At 45.3% G+C, this 16,799-nt stretch overlaps 1 protein-coding gene across 1 annotated transcript in view; it reads right to left on the reverse strand.

The window, feature by feature from the left end:
* The window catches only part of mlh1 (mutL homolog 1, colon cancer, nonpolyposis type 2 (E. coli)), an 88,035-nt gene that overhangs the window by 23,233 nt on the left and 48,003 nt on the right, over window positions 1-16,799 (reverse strand). Inside the window, exons 10-12 of the mRNA XM_078540097.1 lie at window positions 12,783-12,876; window positions 12,553-12,706; window positions 1,990-2,315 (exon numbers count right to left, since the gene is read on the reverse strand). Of these exons, the coding sequence (XP_078396223.1) occupies window positions 1,990-2,315; window positions 12,553-12,706; window positions 12,783-12,876 (574 nt within the window). The remainder of the gene's footprint in view (window positions 1-1,989; window positions 2,316-12,552; window positions 12,707-12,782; window positions 12,877-16,799) is intronic.

Consider the following 16,799-nt stretch of genomic DNA (forward strand, 5'->3'; position numbering starts at 1 on the left):
ACTAATACTGTCTTGAACAGATACATCTGCAGCAGGTAGATTGATGAGGACGAGGTAAAGTAGGCTGTTCCTTCTTGATGGTTCCCTCACCACCTGCTCCAAACCGAGTCTAGCAGCTAAGTCTTTTAATGCTTGGCCAGCTCAGTCAGTAATGGTGCTACCAAGCCACTCTGTGATGGACATTGAAGCCCCCACCCAGAATACATTCTGTGCCATTGCCACCTTCAGTGCTTCCTCTGAGTGGTGTTCAACATGGAGGAATACTGATTCATCAGCTGAGGGGTGACAGTAGGTGGTAATCAGCAGGAGGTTTCTGTGACCTGATGTCATGAGACTTCATGGGGTCCAGAGTCCATGTTGAGAGCTCCCACAGCATCTCACTCCCAACTGTACGCTGCTGTGCCACCACCTCTGGTGGGTCTGCCCTGTCAGTGGGATGGTGATGGTGGTCTCAGGGACAGTGTCTCCGAGATATAATTCCGAGAGGATGACTATGTCAGGCTATTGCTTGATTAGTCTGTGGGACAGCCCTCCGAATTTCGGCACAAAACCCCAGATGTTAGTAAGGAGGACTCTGCAGGGTTGACATGATTGGGTTGCCTGTGTCGTTTTCAGTGCTTAGGTTAATACCGGGTGTTCTGTCTGGTTTCATTCCCTTTTATAAACTTTGTAGCAGTTTGAGACAACTGAGTAGCTTGCTAGGCCATTTCAGAGGGCAGTTGAGAATCAACCACTTGCTGTGGGTCTGGAGACACATGTAAGCCAGGCTAGGTAAGGACAGCAGATTTCCTTCGCTAAAGGGCATTCATGAACCAGCCAGTTTTTATGACAATCAGCAATGGTTTCATGGTCACTATTACTGAGTCTAGCTTTTAAAATTCCAGACTTAACTGAATTTAAATTCTACCAGCTGCTATGTTGGTTTCGAACCAGTGTCCCCAGAGCATTAGCCTGGGCCTCTGGAATACTAGTCCGGTGACATTATCACTACACCACTGCCTTCCCAAACACCACTACTGAACACCACTGTGCAGCATTGTGGGCTTAAATAGGGCCTGTGAACTAAACTGAAAAACACTGACTTTTGACATTTGAAGGCAACACAAAGTTGATTCCCTCCATTCAAAAGATTGCAACCATCTTTCCTTTTCTCTTATGTTAGCAAAAAGCCATCTCAAAATTCAAGCATGCACTATAAAAATGATGATCTGAGAATACTTAACAACGGCTGCTCGACATGTAGGCCAGCAAACAGCACAGAAGTGGTTAATGCTAGTTCAGGTTAGAGATTGCATTCAAGCCCTTCAGCTTCATTTCTAGTGTTCCACCACCAGAATTACAGGCTCAACCCTCACTGGGGTGGGACTTTTAGTGGCCTAAATTCACAGCACTTACAAAAGCTTTTGTCACCTGTTCATTCAAATCAAGAGCCAGGACAGATCTAAACTCAAAGTGTACTCAGGACAAAGCACTGATCAGCTACTCGAAGGACATTTAAGGATCAGTCTACTGGAACCTAACCAAGAGATGCAGACTTTACTTACCAAACAAAAAAATATGCATTCTCTGACTCCCACACCGTGCACTGGTTCCATCTCGTCAAGAGGTATTTTAACCTAGGGTATTATTTCCCCACCCCCATTAATATTTTCAAATTAAACATTAAACAAAAGGGCACTCTACAGTGTGAGGCTGTCGGTCACTTGTGTACAGAAAATAAGATATTGAGTCCCTACACCACCTCAAGGCTTCATCTCCGGTAGGCAGAAAATGGAAAAGAAAAACACAGGCACCACACCTGCTGAACTTGAGGCCCTTCATGTGGCACGGACTATGGAAAATTGTGTCCATACACTCCAAATACAACTTACCCTCTCCAACTTCTGCACACTCTCTATACACTAGATTACATATAGGTAGTCCCTGAAGAACTTAGCATAAGAACGTTCAGAAATTCAAGGGCTTTTTGCCTTGACAGTTACCATTTACCTGGATGGGGCACTGGATGAGTCATCATTACAAGGGTCTAAGGATTTCTGCAGAGTCTTGCTTGAGGTACCAGCTTTTTCCACAGCTAGTAAGTCAAAGTCACTTAAGTCCTCCATCTCGGAGTCCTGATTCCCAGTCCCTCCATCAGCAGAAATAGTAGTGGGTGATCTCTCCTGCGGTTTGTTGATTGGCTGAAGGAAGGCATCCATCTTCTGTTCCTTGGAGTCTGTCCGCACCATCTGGTGAGCATATGGTTTGTCAACTGAACCCGAAACTGAAGGTTTGACGAAGTCACTGGAGGATATGGCTGGGCCTGGCAGTAAAGTCTAACAGAATTTAAAGAGAAATTTCCATTACATATTAGCACATTCAAAATTGGAAATGCTTTTGCATTGCATTTATTTTATTGCTGCTACTCAATGAAAGGAACCACATAACATACTGAAAATAGTGAACATGATGAGCTATGTTACTAAATGTTTCTGGTGTTTGAAAAAAAAAGTTACCAATTGTTTTAACAGGTGAACGTTCAGAAGATCCAGGTTTGTGCTTTTAGACAACAATTATATTTATTATATTATTCAATTGGAAATGAGTCAAACTAAGGATTTAAGGATTTTAACATCTGTGACCCCCTTCACAAGGTAGGTTTGCCACAGGCCAAGACCTTAATGCCTTCGGCCTAACCAGAGGCAGTGTCCGACTCTTCTGTCTCACCACTGGCTCCAACCTCCCCTTTACTCCATCTAAGACCTGAATAGGTCCAGAATCTGCGGGAGAGACTAGAACTAGGGGACACAGTTTTAAGAATAAGAGCTCTACCTTTCAAGACCGTAATGAGGAGGTTTTTTTTCTCTCAGAGGGTCGTTAGTCTGTGAAATGCTCTTCCCCAGAAAGCAGTGGAGGCTGGGTCATTGAATTTATTCAAGGCAGCGTTAGACAGGTTTTTGATAGACAAGGGTGTTAAGGGTTATGGGGGGCAGACAGGAAAGTGAAGTTGAAACCAGATCAGTCATGATCTTATTGAATGCTGGAGCAGGCTTGAAGGGCTAAATGGCTTACTCCTGCTCCTAAGTCTTATATTCCTAATCTTTGCTCCCTTTCATCTAGTTCCAGAAAGACATTGGCCAGCTCATTCACACCCTCCTACACTTAAACAAGCCCACTCATTTCTCCTTGGTCCTAAGTCCCAAGCCAATTAGGACAATTCCACAATCTATTCATGACCCCAGAATTCACAGTTGCAGTCTATATGCCCATCCCTTCCTGTTATATTTCAGAGAGCCAGCAGATGAAGAATAGAACTGAAACCAATCTTTACATAGTTTTATTTTTATTTACAGAGTTGCACACTACAAGCATAAACTCCTAACTCAACCACCAATTTACCAATTTCAATCTGAATACAATTAAAATATAATAAAACAAAAAGTGCTGGAAACACTCAGGTCAGGCAGCATCCGTAGAGAGAAACAAAGTTAACGTTTCAGATCGATGATCTTTAATCAGAACTGAAGAAGGATAGAAATGTAAGAGTTTTTAAGCCAGTAAGGTTGGGGGGGGGGGCTGTGTGTGTGTGTGTGTGTGTGTGTGCACGGATAGAGGGCAGGAAGAACAAAAGGGAAGGTCTGTAATAGGGCAGAGAGCAGGAGAGATTAACGAACCAAAGTTTTCACGATACAAAAGCCAAGAGGGTAGTAACAGGTGTAGTAAAGAAACAAAGGCTGTGCCCAGATGAGGTGTGAATTGTGATATAGTATGCAACATGAATGGATAAAGAAGAAACAAGCCAGCAAATAAAAAGCACCAGAGGTTATGATCTAAAGTTGTTGAACTCAATGTTGAATCCAGAAGGCTCCAGAGTGCAGAGATGAAAGATGATGTTTTTGTGAGGCATAGAGGCAGAAAGAAAGAGGAGAATAAAAACAGACAACAAGACTAATAAATTCAGGGCAGAGATGGAACAACGGGTTTAAAGTGATTGAGAAGAAAATTCCTGAAGATATGGATGATCAAGTGAACTGGATTAGGTGACTGTTTCTAAAATAAAATCATTCATAGGAAGTTGGTGTCATTCGCAAGGCCAGTATTTATTCCCCATACCTAAATGTGCTTAAGAAGGTGCTGATGAAATGCTTCCTTTAATCACTGCAGTCCATGTGGTGCAGGTACATCCAGAGTGCTTTTAATGGGGGGAGTTCCAGGATTTTGACCCAGTGGCAGTGAAGGAACAGGGATACATTTCCAAGTCAGGATGGTGTGTGACTTGGAGGAGAACTTGCAAATGGTGGTGTTCCCATGCACCTGCTGCCCTTGTGATGGAGTCATGGGTTTGGAAGATGCTGTCAAAGAAGCTCTGCGGAGTTGCTACTGTGCATCTTGTAGACAGTACACATTGCATTCACTGTGGACCAGTGTTTTAGGGAGGGAACATTTAAGGTAGTGAATGGGATGCGAACCAAGTGGTCTGCTCTGTCCTGGATAGTCAAGCTTCTTGAGCTGGGCTGCACTTATCCAGGCAAGTGGAGAGTATTCCATCACACTCCTGACTTGTGCCTTACAGATGGCTGACAGGCTTTGTGGAGTCAGGAAGTGAATTACTCAGCACAAAATTCTCAGCTTCTGAACTTCTCTAGCCATTGTATTTATGTGGTTGGTCCAGTTAGATTTCTGACTAGCGGTAACTCCTATGTTGTTGGAGGAAATGTCAAGGAGAGTTAGTCAGACTCTCTCTTGTTGAAGATGGTCATGCCTGGCACTTGTGTAGCGTGAATGTTACTTGTCACTTATTAGCCCAAGCCTGAATGTTGTCCAGACTTTGTTACATGCTTCAGTATCTGAGGTGTCGCGAATGAAAGTGAACACTGTGCAAACAACAGTGAAATTCCCACTTATGAAATAAAAACAGAAATGCTAGAAATATTCAGCAGGTCTGGCAGCATCTGTGGAGAGAGATAGAGTTGACGTCTCAGTTAGATGGCTCATTGTCAGAACTGGGCCTACTTTGAGCTCTAACAGAGAGAAAGAAATCAACATTACTCAAAATAAAAGTGGAAAATTGAATCACATGCAGCTTTCTTCATGCCCAGGTGATGTCAGGAGCCCGTGTCTGTTGAGAAGGTTGCACTAAGCTCTGGAATTCCTTCCCTAAACCTCTCCAGCTCTTTTTTTTTCCCCTTTTAGGACTCTTCTTAAAACCTACTTCTTTGACTAAACTTATGCCTGTTTGTCATAATAGCGCCTTAATTGGCTTGGTGATTCATTTTGCTTTATGATGCACCTCTAAAGCACCTTGGGAAGTTTTATTACGTGTAAGGAACACTGTAAATATATGTTGTTACCGTCAAGGTAGCTGAAGACTTATAGTAAATACTGTTTGATAGCTTCTCCCCAGAAATGGAGACAGAGAAGTTGAGGAAAGGAACGGATGAGTCAGAGATGGACCAAGTGAAGGTTAGGGAAAGATGGAAATTGGAAGTAAAGTTGATGAAATTTTCTAATTCAGAGATGAGCAGGAAACGGCAGCGAAAGAGTCATCAATGTACAGGGTAGAGCTGGATGGGAACTGCTTGAGTCTCCATTCAAAGAAGAAGCAGAGAGCCCTCAGACCATCCTGGTGGGATTTGGATCTGTGGCGAGATTGGATATCCATGGTGAAGAGGAGATGTTCAAAGCCAGGAAACTGTTAAAGTAGCGGAGAGCACCAAAGAGTCATGGACATAGGTGGCAAGAGACTGAACAAGGGAAGAAAAAATAGACTTTAAATAGGAAAACAAAATCAATTCTGTGGGGCAAGAACGGGCTTAAACAATGGGTTTGCTCGGGAAGTCCTGTTTGTGGGTTTTGGGAAGAAGGTAGAAATGGGCTGTTTGGTATAGGGGTCTATGAGGCGGAAGGCTGTGGACAGAAAATCTCTAGAGCAAATGAAAAATTGGAAATGGTGGAGCCATGGTCCAAGGGAAAGTAGGAGACAGAGCATTCGACCTGTTAGGTGTAGATTGGTACGTCTGGCAATAATGGCACCACCTTTGTCAGCAAGTTTGATAAAAAGGTTAGGGTTGGACCTGAAAGAACAGAGTGCTGCAAACTCATAGGTCAGAGTGAGCGAGGGGAGCAGAGAAATTAAGATAGTCAATGTCATGTCGGCAGCTCTCAATTAAAAATCCTAGGGTAAGAGACCAGAGGGAGTAGTGTAGGTGTAAGGAAAATTCTAAAGACAGGAGAAAGGATCTACTGAACAGGTGGCTGATTTCTGGGCAAAGAAATGGGGGTGAAGGCAATGGATGATGAGTTCAGCATCGTCAAAATTCATTGAGGTGAGGGCGTAATTGGATAAAGCTGAGGCCATTGCTAAGGACTGATCATTCAGTATCAAAAAGGAGGCAGTCAGAGGGGATCATGAAAATACGGCAAGCTGTCAGATTGAAAGAAAGGATAAGCTCAGGAGAAAGTAAAGGAAAAGAAGAATCGGAGGAATGGAGCAAAATCCATGAGTTGTTAATCCTTGAGATCCATGATACTTGATAGGAAACGTGTTTTTTGTAAAAGTGCAGAATGAGTCAAAGGATGAAATGGAACCGCTAAGATACTCCCAACTTCTACACTTCTGACGTTGAGGGAGGGAAGGTCATTGATGAAGCAGTTAAAGGCGGCTGGGCCTAGGGCACTAGACTGAGAAGCTCCTGTAGCAATGTCCTGGGCTTTAGATGATTATCCTCCAACAACCCCAATCATCTTCCTTTGTGCTAGGTATGAATTCAACTTGTGGAGAATGACCCCACTCCCACCCACCCCACCCCGATTTCCACTGACTTCAATTTTACGAGTAATTTGTCAAATGTTTCCTTGGTGTATTATAGAGTGAGTGTGTCATTTATAGCATAGGAGACCATGCCAGCTCTCCACTGAGCAATCCAGTCAGTACCACACCCCTGCTCGATCCATATAGCCCTGCAGGTTTACGTCCTTCAAGTGTTCACCTAATTTTCTTTGAAATCATTGATTTTTACTTCTTTAACCAAGAGCAGTCACTCTCACTTCACCTCTAGAATTCAGCTTCTTCATCCATGTTTGGACCAAGGCTATAAAAGGGACCAAATGGGCCTGGGAACCCAAACTGAGCATTGGCGAACAACTTATTGCTGTGTAAGTACCGTTTGATAGCACTGTCAATGACACCGTCCCCCACTTAGCTGCTGATTAAGCGTAGGCTGGCGGTAACTGGTCTGATTGGATTTGACCAGCCTTTTGTGGACAGGACATATCTGGATAATTTTCCACTTTGTCGGATAGATGCCAGAGTTGTAGCTCTAATGGTTAGGGGCTGGGCAAGTCGTCAGTACTACTGCTAGGATATTGTCTGGACCCACAGGCTTTGCTCTAACCAGTGAGTTGAGCCGATTCTTGATATCATGTGGAGTGAATCGAACTGGCTAAATAATGACATCCATCATAATCTTTCAGCAAAGCCTTTGACAAGGTCCCACATGGGAGACTTATAAAGAAGGCAAATGCACATGGGATACAGGGTAATTTGATAAGGTGGATTCAAAATTGGCTTAGATATAGGAGACAGAGGGTGATGACACAAGGTTGCTTTAGTGACTGGAAGCCTGTGTCCAGTGGCGTACCACAGGGATCTGTGCTGGGTACCCTATTATTCGTCATTTATATAAACGACATAGATGACTATGTGGGGGGTAGGATTAGTAAGTTTGCAGATGACACAAAGATTGGCCAGGTGGTTAACAGTGAGGTTGAGTGTCTTGGGCTTCAGGAAGATATAGACAGAATGGTCAAATGGGCAGATAAGTGGCAGATGGAATTTAACCCTGAAAAGTGAGAGGTGATACACTTTGGAAGGAGTAATTTGATAAGGAAATGTTCAACGAAAGCATGACACTAGGAAGTTCTGAGGAACAAAAGGACCTTGGCGTGTGTGTCCATAGATCTCTGAAGGCGGAGGGACATGTTTGTGGGGTGGTGAAAAAGGTATATGGGACACTTGCCTTTATCAATCGAGGCATAGATTACAAAAGTAGGGAGGTCATGTTGGAGTTGTATAGAACCTTGGTGAGGCCACAGCTGGAGTACCGTGTGCAGTTCTGGTCACCACATTATAGGAAGGATGTGATTGCACTGGAGGGGGTGCAGAGGAGATTCATCAGGATGTTGCCTGGGATGAAACATTTAAGTTATGAAGAGAGGTTGGATAGACTTGGGTTGTTTTCGTTGGAGCAGAGAAGACTGAGGGGCGACCTGATCGAGGTGTACAAGATTATGAGGGGCATGGACAGGGTGGATAGGGAGAGCAGCCGTTCCCCTTAGCTGAAGGGTCAGTCACAAGGGGACATAAGTTCAAGGTGAGGGGCAGGAGGTTTAGGGGGATGTGAGGAAAAACTTTTTTATCCAGAGGGTGGTGATGGTCTGGAATGCGCTGCCTGGGAGGGTGGTAGAGGCGGGTTGCCTCACATCCTTTAAAAAGTATCTGGATGAGCACTTGACATGTCATAACATTCAAGGTTATGGGCCAAGTGCTGGTAAATGGGATTAGGTAGGTAGGTCAGGTGTTTCTCACGTGTTGGTGCAGACTCGATGGGCTGAAGGGCCTCTTCTGCACTCTGAGATTCTGTGATAATGGGAACCTCAAGGCCAAGATGGATCATCCACTCCATACTTCTGGCTGAAGATGATTGCAAAGGCTTCAGCCTGGTCATTTGCTGATGCGTTGGGTTCCACCATCACTGAGAATGGGATGCTCATGCAGCCTTTTCTTTCAGTTAGTTGTTTAATTGTCCATCACCATTCACCATTGGACGTGACAGCACTGCAGAGCTTTGATCTGATCCGCTGATTGTGGGATTGCATAGCATACTGCTTCCACTGTGTTGTAGGTTCACTAGGTTGGCATTCATTTCTTTTAGGTATGCTTGGTGCTGTCTCTGGCAGGTTTAACTATAATCCTCATTGAAGTGGGGCTTTTGAGCCGTACAGCAATTACGGGGTTAAAACGATTCTCGAACGCTAAGCTTGTGCAAAAGCAACAAAGCAACTTTATTGCAGACGTGTGAGTCACACGGTTTGTTTCAGTAAACAATATCACAAACACATCCTCTGAGGACATCCTGCTGGATGATTGGTGCTTGGCACCCACTTTGACCCTGCAAGTCTGTCCTGGACAGACACTAGTGCTGATGTTATTTCTACAACTGAAAACAATGGAGCCTACCAAGGTGAGCTGTCCCTGGCTCCAAGGCTGATCTTTGTGTGGAGGATTTCTCTCCTTCCGTGACAGGGGTGAATGGATGTTGCCTGGGGCCATTTGGTTGTGAGAATTGCCTCCTCCCTTTCTTAATTAGATTACATGATGGTGGTTATCCTGTGTCACTGTTGTGCTGTCCTAAATTCCAGTCCTTCTTAATGGTATCAGTTCTGTTGTAGGGCGGCACTGTGATCATAACACAATTAGAATAGTATATAAACTGCTTGAAATTCTGTATTGTTGGAGAAGTCTCCTGGTTTACCAGTAGAGATTGTCTCCCCACCAGTGTAAAAAATAAAGACTGCTTGACGTTTGAGCGAAAGACCTTGTGTTGAGTGTTGGTTTAAAATACTCCACAACAAATTGGCGATGAGGATGGGATCCCACTAAGGACGGAGGAAATGGACGAGTGATGACCGAGCCACCACAGGAGTACCTTTTAAATTACCACGCATAGCTAGGGTAAAGCCAGAACCGCCACCCTGGGACCAAAATACGGATCTGAGTCAAACCTCAATCAGTCGGTAAGGGTTTGGGTGAAATGTGTATAGTAAGGTACTCGGTATTAGTTGTAAGTAACGCGCTCACTTTGGGAGGAAGTAGAGGTGTACCGCTGACGACAAATAACCCAAACCAACAGTGGCCACGGAAAAGAAGTTAGAACTCGAGTGGGGCCCGGAGGGATCGTTAAATAGATATCTAGGAGAAAAGAATCAGAAACTCATAGCAAAAAATAAGAGAGAAGGGGCGGAATCCAGATGACCTGATTGGGAAACAGCGGGCATGGTGGAAAAAAGAAAAGAAACAAAAGGAGGAAAAGGCCGCTTTGTTAATAGCCGGGGCATACTGGGATCTGAACAAAAGGTGCGGAAACACATCTGCCGTAGCTAATGTTTACCCAGTATTACCAACAGCCCCACAATACGGTCCAGATGATTGGGATATAAACAGTGAGGCGTATAATTATGAAAAAGACAAAGAAGGAAAATATCTGCCTCTGTCATATGATGGTGCCATTGGAGTGGCACCAATTAAAGTAGAACTTGTGCCTAGACCCCAGGATGCCCAAGGACCAACCGGGACCGGTCCGATTAAGAACAACATAAGTCCCGTTTTCTCCGAGTGACAAAATCAAGTTCTTGGAAATGTTGCCATAACTGACCCCCACCAGAGCAATGAACTCTTTTGGGACAAATTGAGAGAAATGCGAATAACCCATCAATTACATAATTGAGACATAGCGGTCTAATACGTGCTAAAATGTCTGAGACAAAATGGCAGGAACTAGGCGATGGCTTTCGGGATGGCACCTGGCATGCGGCCGTCACCCAAACAGCCCAAGAGTCTCAGACAGTTTGATAATTTAATAATTTTAAAACAGCAGCGAATATCGCACTGGGAGTGGTGCCAGTGAACTGGGGTATGATAATGGGAGTAACACAGAGTAAAGGGGAATCAGCAAATGATTATGGGAAGAGAAAGTGGACATCCTAATATAGTACAATCAGGCGTACGAGACCCAGCAAGGAACGATGCAGCATTCTTAAAAATGTTTAAAGAGGGACAGAGCAAAGCACATCAGGATGTAATAAGGACGGGACTAATCACAATGCAGGATTACAACTCCTTAGTTAGATGAGCTACGGACATTGCCCATTTTCTTCTACCAACTGGTAAACGGTTTAAAGAAAAGTGACTTTATAGGTTTATTTGTAAGCAACCAGTGTAATCTAATGTTGAGCATTGTATTTTTGAAAAAAAATTGCATTAATTATTTGCTACAAATGCCCCAAATTGCTTTGCAATAGATTACAATCTGAAATGCAGGCACTGGGTTTTGTAGGCAAATGGGAGTTCCATTTGGAAAATTCAGACAAAAACAATAATCTGTGCAAAGGGGAAAATTGCCTCTAGCAAGGCCATGAGTGGAGAAGCCAGTTACTGGTGGGAACTAGATGCTCATTCAATGTTACCTAAACTGTAGTGTGATTCCCAATAATTAAAAGTGGACAAACAGCTTATAACAGTGATTTTCTTTTGTTGCTCAAGGGTAAATTTCACTTGCTTCTGGAACGGAGCTGCTTCACTGCTCGGACAATCTAGCACAGAGGTCAGTGTGCCCAAAATGTGCCGTCCCACTTTAGTCATTAATTATTCTATGAATAATTAGGGAGATTAGATTACATTTGAAACAAAGCAGCTAATAAAGCAGACAACAAAATAAAACAAATTGCAACAAATATTGAGATTTGAGGAAATCTACAAAAAAGGGAGAATAGAAAGGCTTGTGATAGAGTAGGAAAAAAAAGGGGAGGCAGTGGCGAAGTGGTATTCTCACTGCACCAGTATTCCAGAGGCCCAGGATAATGCTCTTGGGGCCCGGGTTCAAATCCCATCATGGCAGATGGTGAAATTTGAATCCAAATGAAACTGTTGCTGATTGTCGTAAATATCCATCTGGTTCACTAGTGTCCTTTAGGGAAAGAAATCTGCCGCCTTATCTGGCCTATATGACTCCAGAGCCAGAGCAATGTGGTTAACTCCTGAATGCCCTCTGAACAAGGGTAATTAGGGATGGGCAATAAATGCTGGCCCAGCCAGTGACACCCACATCCCATGAACGAATATGGCAAAAAAAATCAATAAATGAGAAAATTGATACTGCCACAAATCAGGCACCCTGCACCCAAATTCCTGAATCACACAATGGGAACATTTACAAATAAAGTGTATTCCAGTAAGGAAAAAAAACTGAGTGCGTTGAAGGTTCTGTGAATAACTAGGGAGATTAGATTACATTTGAAACCAAACAAAGCAGTATTTGCCAATTACAGGAGGAGATAATAAAACAAGTATTCGAGGAAATCTACAAAAAGGGAGAATAGAAAGGCTTATGATGGAGTAGGAAAGAAAATGAATGAAGAACATTTGTAGGACAGTGAGGGTAGGGTTAGGACCATTCACTAGAGAAGGAAGATAACGATATAATTGTTTTTAAGGTGAGTCCAAAAAGATAAAGAGGAACATTGCAGGGGCATGGGGAGTGAGGAGAGCGGAACAAGCCGAGGGAGCTCTGAAGTAAAACACCAGTGCAGGTTGGATAGGTCAAACAGCCTGTTTCTGAGCTGGAATATTCTACTGTTCAAATACCATAAACAAATGAGAGAAGATTTGGAATGATCAGTAGTTCTAATTAAAAAATAAACCTGTTCATAGACAACAATTTTATGACCCCATTAGAACTATAGATTAGAGAGAACCTGACCTTATTTATTTGGAGTGTTTGTAAGTACAACACTGACCTGAGTGAAGTAGGTTCTAGAAGAGTTGGAGCCAAGCAACTTACTCTCGACATGCTGCTGCACACTCTCAATGATACTGTCCTCATGCAGAAAGTGTACTTCGTGCTTCGTGGGATGGACATTGACGTCGACATTTTGTGGCAATATTTCAAGGCTTAAAAAGGAAAACAGTCATAATATTGAAAATACAATAACTGAACAGAATGTCTCTCTCAATCTACCATATTTACCTCAGATACAGGAAGGGATGTGTATTTTTGGGAAGGTAGGCTGCATAAACAGCTTCAATCGCTTTCCGTAAAGCACTGGATTCCACCAAGCGATCTTTAAAATAAACGAAAAGAAAATTAGGTGTGAGGAATCAAAGGTAGGTCCTTCAGGAATATTGAATATTTAAACTAGTGCAGAACTACATTCAGGGGCAAGACAGTGGTGGAGTGATAATGTTGCTGGTGATCCAGAGACCCAGGCTAATGGTCTGGAGACATGGGTTCAAATCCTACTATGGCAGCTGGTGGAATTTGAATTCAGTTAATAAATTTGGAATATAGAGCTGGTTTCAGTTTCATGGTCGCCATTATGAATGTCGTAAAAACCCATCTGGTTCATTAATGTCCTCTGTGGAGGGAAACCTGCCATCCTTACCTGGTCTGGTCTACATGTGGCTCCAGATCCACAGCAAAGTGGTTGACTCTTTACTGTTCCCTGAAATGGCCCAGCAAGCCACTCAGTTCAAGGGCAATTAGGGATGGGCAACAAATGCTGGCCTTGCCAGTGACACCCACATCTCATGAAAAGCACAAAGAAAAATTACTGCAGCAAGGACATGCAGGATCTCAAAATGATCAGAATGCATGTTAGTCTGGTGTCTGGAGATGGAAGCCAGCCTGGCACAGGCACCAATAACTGCAAATAGCTTTCTTAGAATTGGGTTGGAAAATCCAGAAACTTGGGTTAAACCTTTCCTTGTTAAACATGACCAGAGAGATAATTCTACTAAATCGTGTTCGAGGTAGTGAGCCTGGAGGGGTTTCCGATGGATGGAACAAGGGGGATTCACACACTTCATACTTGATGTTGCTTCAGCAGCATTTTCAACAATGGGACATAGACAAGAAGCAGCATGCAAATCTCAGGGAGGGACATTAGAAAACCTTCAATAAAAATCCTTTAGAAAGCTGCAGGCGAACAGGAAGTGCAGCTTTTTTGGTGTTCTAAGAACTTATGCCAGAGGCAAAATCAAGATGTCGGGCTGAATTCTCCCGTGACCCTGCCTGTAGGATCAATGGCGAGTGGGGTGGGGATATTCATCAGGAGGCCCAAAAATTGGTTTCACACCAGTGTGAATTTTCAGTGCAATCTTCCGATGCTGCCTGCCATGACGGATCAGGAATCCCGCTAGAGGCTGGCATGAAGCCTATCTGTATCCTACTAATGGGATGCAAATGAAGGCCTGACTGGAATTGCTCCCCACGCCGACGGAACAATGCGCCAGCCCAGAACATGTCCGGACAAGTGTGATGCGCAGAAGTCGGGACTTACCTTTAGGGCCTTGCTCAGATCGCAGACATCCAAGGAGAAAAAGATGCTGGAGGCCTACCGCTACCGGACCCTGGAGGAACACGAGACATCACATGGTGGGTGGATCTTCATGGACATGGCTCCACCGTGAAGCAGCTCTCGGAAGGTGGGAGGTCTCCACGCAGCAGCTTCAACTTCACTAAGGATTCAGATCATTGTGACCTTCACTGATGATTTGGACCTGCTTCAGAATTTCACGGACTTCGCCATGGGCTCACACAATCTTCTATGGTCTTGGTTGATGCCTCGGCCCTGCTTCAGAACTCTACGGACTTTGCCATGGGCTGGTAAGGATGCAGCGAAGACGGAGGTTCAGGTGTGAGTGGGAGAAGAAGGTCTTAGCTTGGTGGGGTGGGGTGGGGGGGGTGGGGGGTGGTGGCTGTGGCTGGTAGGGTGTCAGGGGAGTGAAGCTGAGAGGGTGTGGAGGGAGTTCAGGGGAAAGCTGTAACGGGGGAGAATGGTGCAAGTAAGAATAAGGGAGTAGGAAGGTGTAACAGAAGGAAGTCAGAGGGGAGGGAAGATGTCGGGGAGGAGACGAGTGAGGGGGGAGGGACGAGTGAGGGAGGAGGAACAAGTGATGGGGGGGGGAGGAATGTCCAGGTGAACGTGCAAAGGAGGGGTTTGTGGAGTAAATGCCTGCCTCCTGGGCAGCGAACTTAGAGTGGGCGTGGTAGGAGGGGGAGTAACAGGGAACAGAGGGAGCCAGTAGGGTGAAAGGGTGAGGATGCGTGTGTAGCAGTAGAAGGGGCAGCAAGGGTAGTTGGTGGGGACATGGAGGCAAACATGGACCCTGGAATTGGGAAACTCTTTCGAGTTATCAACAGTCACAGATTGCAACTCTTTCGAGTACAATCACAGTTCTTGGTTTCCGGGAGTGGGACATGAACCCACAACCCTCTGATTCAAAGGCGAGGGTGCTACGAACTGAGCTGACACAGGAGATCGTCGGGGAGTTCAATGTGGACGAGGGGGCGGGGTTCTCTAGAAGGTAGGGAACGTGCAAGTTCACCTGGACATCCTGGAATAAGAAGGGTTCAGGCTGGAAGGTGACGGTGGGGAGGTTGAAGTTTGTGCTGCGGGGGTCTATTGTTATGGGCAACAGGGGGAGGGGTAATGGTGGGGGAGGTCATCAGAAGCATAACTACTGCCATCTTTGCAAAATCGAAAGTGAGCGGAGCCTTCTGTTGGACAGGCACAGGTGCTACATGGAAGTGCAATCAGTGGGTGGGAGGAGATGCAGGTCAGCTCAGCTGGACAACTGAAAAAGAACCCTTGCAGGCAGCATTGAAAATGCTGAGATGAGTGTGATGGATGAAGGCTCCCTGTGTGTGGGAGAGTGCTTGCACGAACAAGGCTCTGAAAGGCCCGACAACATACACACTTCTCCCTCCAGAATCGCTTGCGTTCTGGTTGCCTGCAGCTGAACTGCTAGTGTTGTCAGGGGGCGAAGGGGCAAGGGGGAAGGTGGGCAGAAGCCTCATGAAGCCTACATAATGACGCTCAAAGACAACATTAGACATTATTCAATGAGAGTTAATATATTTGCCACTAATAAGGTCAAATTTTCTTGATTTTACATTGCCTACCAATTCTTCTTGGTGCTGTCCTGACATCTGCAGCAGGGTTGGAGGCAGCCTGTGGAGTTGATTGCCTTGTTGCCTTTGATGGCTTTGGCGGCCGTCCTCTTGAGAGTTGAGGACTGTAGGGTGCCGGCTTATTATGGCTTTCGCCCTGTGGGCCAGCTGCTCCCTCTGCAGTGACAGAGGACAAAGTTGAAGAGGGCAAAGGGGATTTGGGGGAAGCGGACAACCTCTGAGCGTCCTGAGTGGATGGCCCAGGACTGTCCAGCTGCTGCTCATCCTCCTTTTGGGTGCACAAGGGCCCCAGCCTGACTCCTTAAGCGGAAGGACGTCGCAGTGCCTTGTTCCCTCTCGTGCTGTCGCTGCATGAACTCATCCATGGCAACAGCAATGAGCAGGTCTGCGCTCATCTCCAGCAGTAACTAGGTGTTCTACTGGACGAGGGTCTCCATGGCAACCACCATCCTACCCATGGAGACCTCCACATGCGCACACATGGGCACCACTTCATCAGAGAGCAAGCGGGTGGACTCCTCCGACTTGTGTGCCATTCTGTTGAGGGCTTTCAACAGTTGTGTGACGTTCTCCTGCCTCTTGCTGACTCTCCACCATGAGTGGGAAGGCCGATTCTTAAGGCTTGTCATCTGACTCAGACTTCACAGATGCCTCTTCCCTCTTTTCCAAGAGCTGGGGAGCTCGGGTGAAGCTGCCTTCGCCTGCTGCGAACACATGTCCGGGACGACCAGATTGTGAGACCCTTCCTAAACTAGCACTAATACCCACTGAGGTGTGTGTTCTTGAGCTGGTGGAGGGTGCAAGTGACTGCTATGATGCCTCTACAGGTGTGGAGCTCTCCTCTTCCGCTCCCTCCTGGCATACCTATGGGCAGGGGCTGACACTTATGCTTGATAGAGAATCCTCCTCCTCGGGCCTTGATCTCTTCCTAGAGGCACCTGCAAGTGAGGTAGAAGACTGCGAGTGACAGCACCAGCTATCTCCAACATGGAGGCACACTCTACCCTCAGATTTGCATTGAGTGGATGAGTCCTTTGTAGCTGGACGCCCAAGGCCGAGCTCCTGATCACC

The sequence above is a fragment of the Cetorhinus maximus genome, chromosome 4, assembly GCF_964194155.1.
Source record: "Cetorhinus maximus chromosome 4, sCetMax3.hap1.1, whole genome shotgun sequence".
Lineage (NCBI taxonomy): Eukaryota > Metazoa > Chordata > Chondrichthyes > Lamniformes > Cetorhinidae > Cetorhinus > Cetorhinus maximus.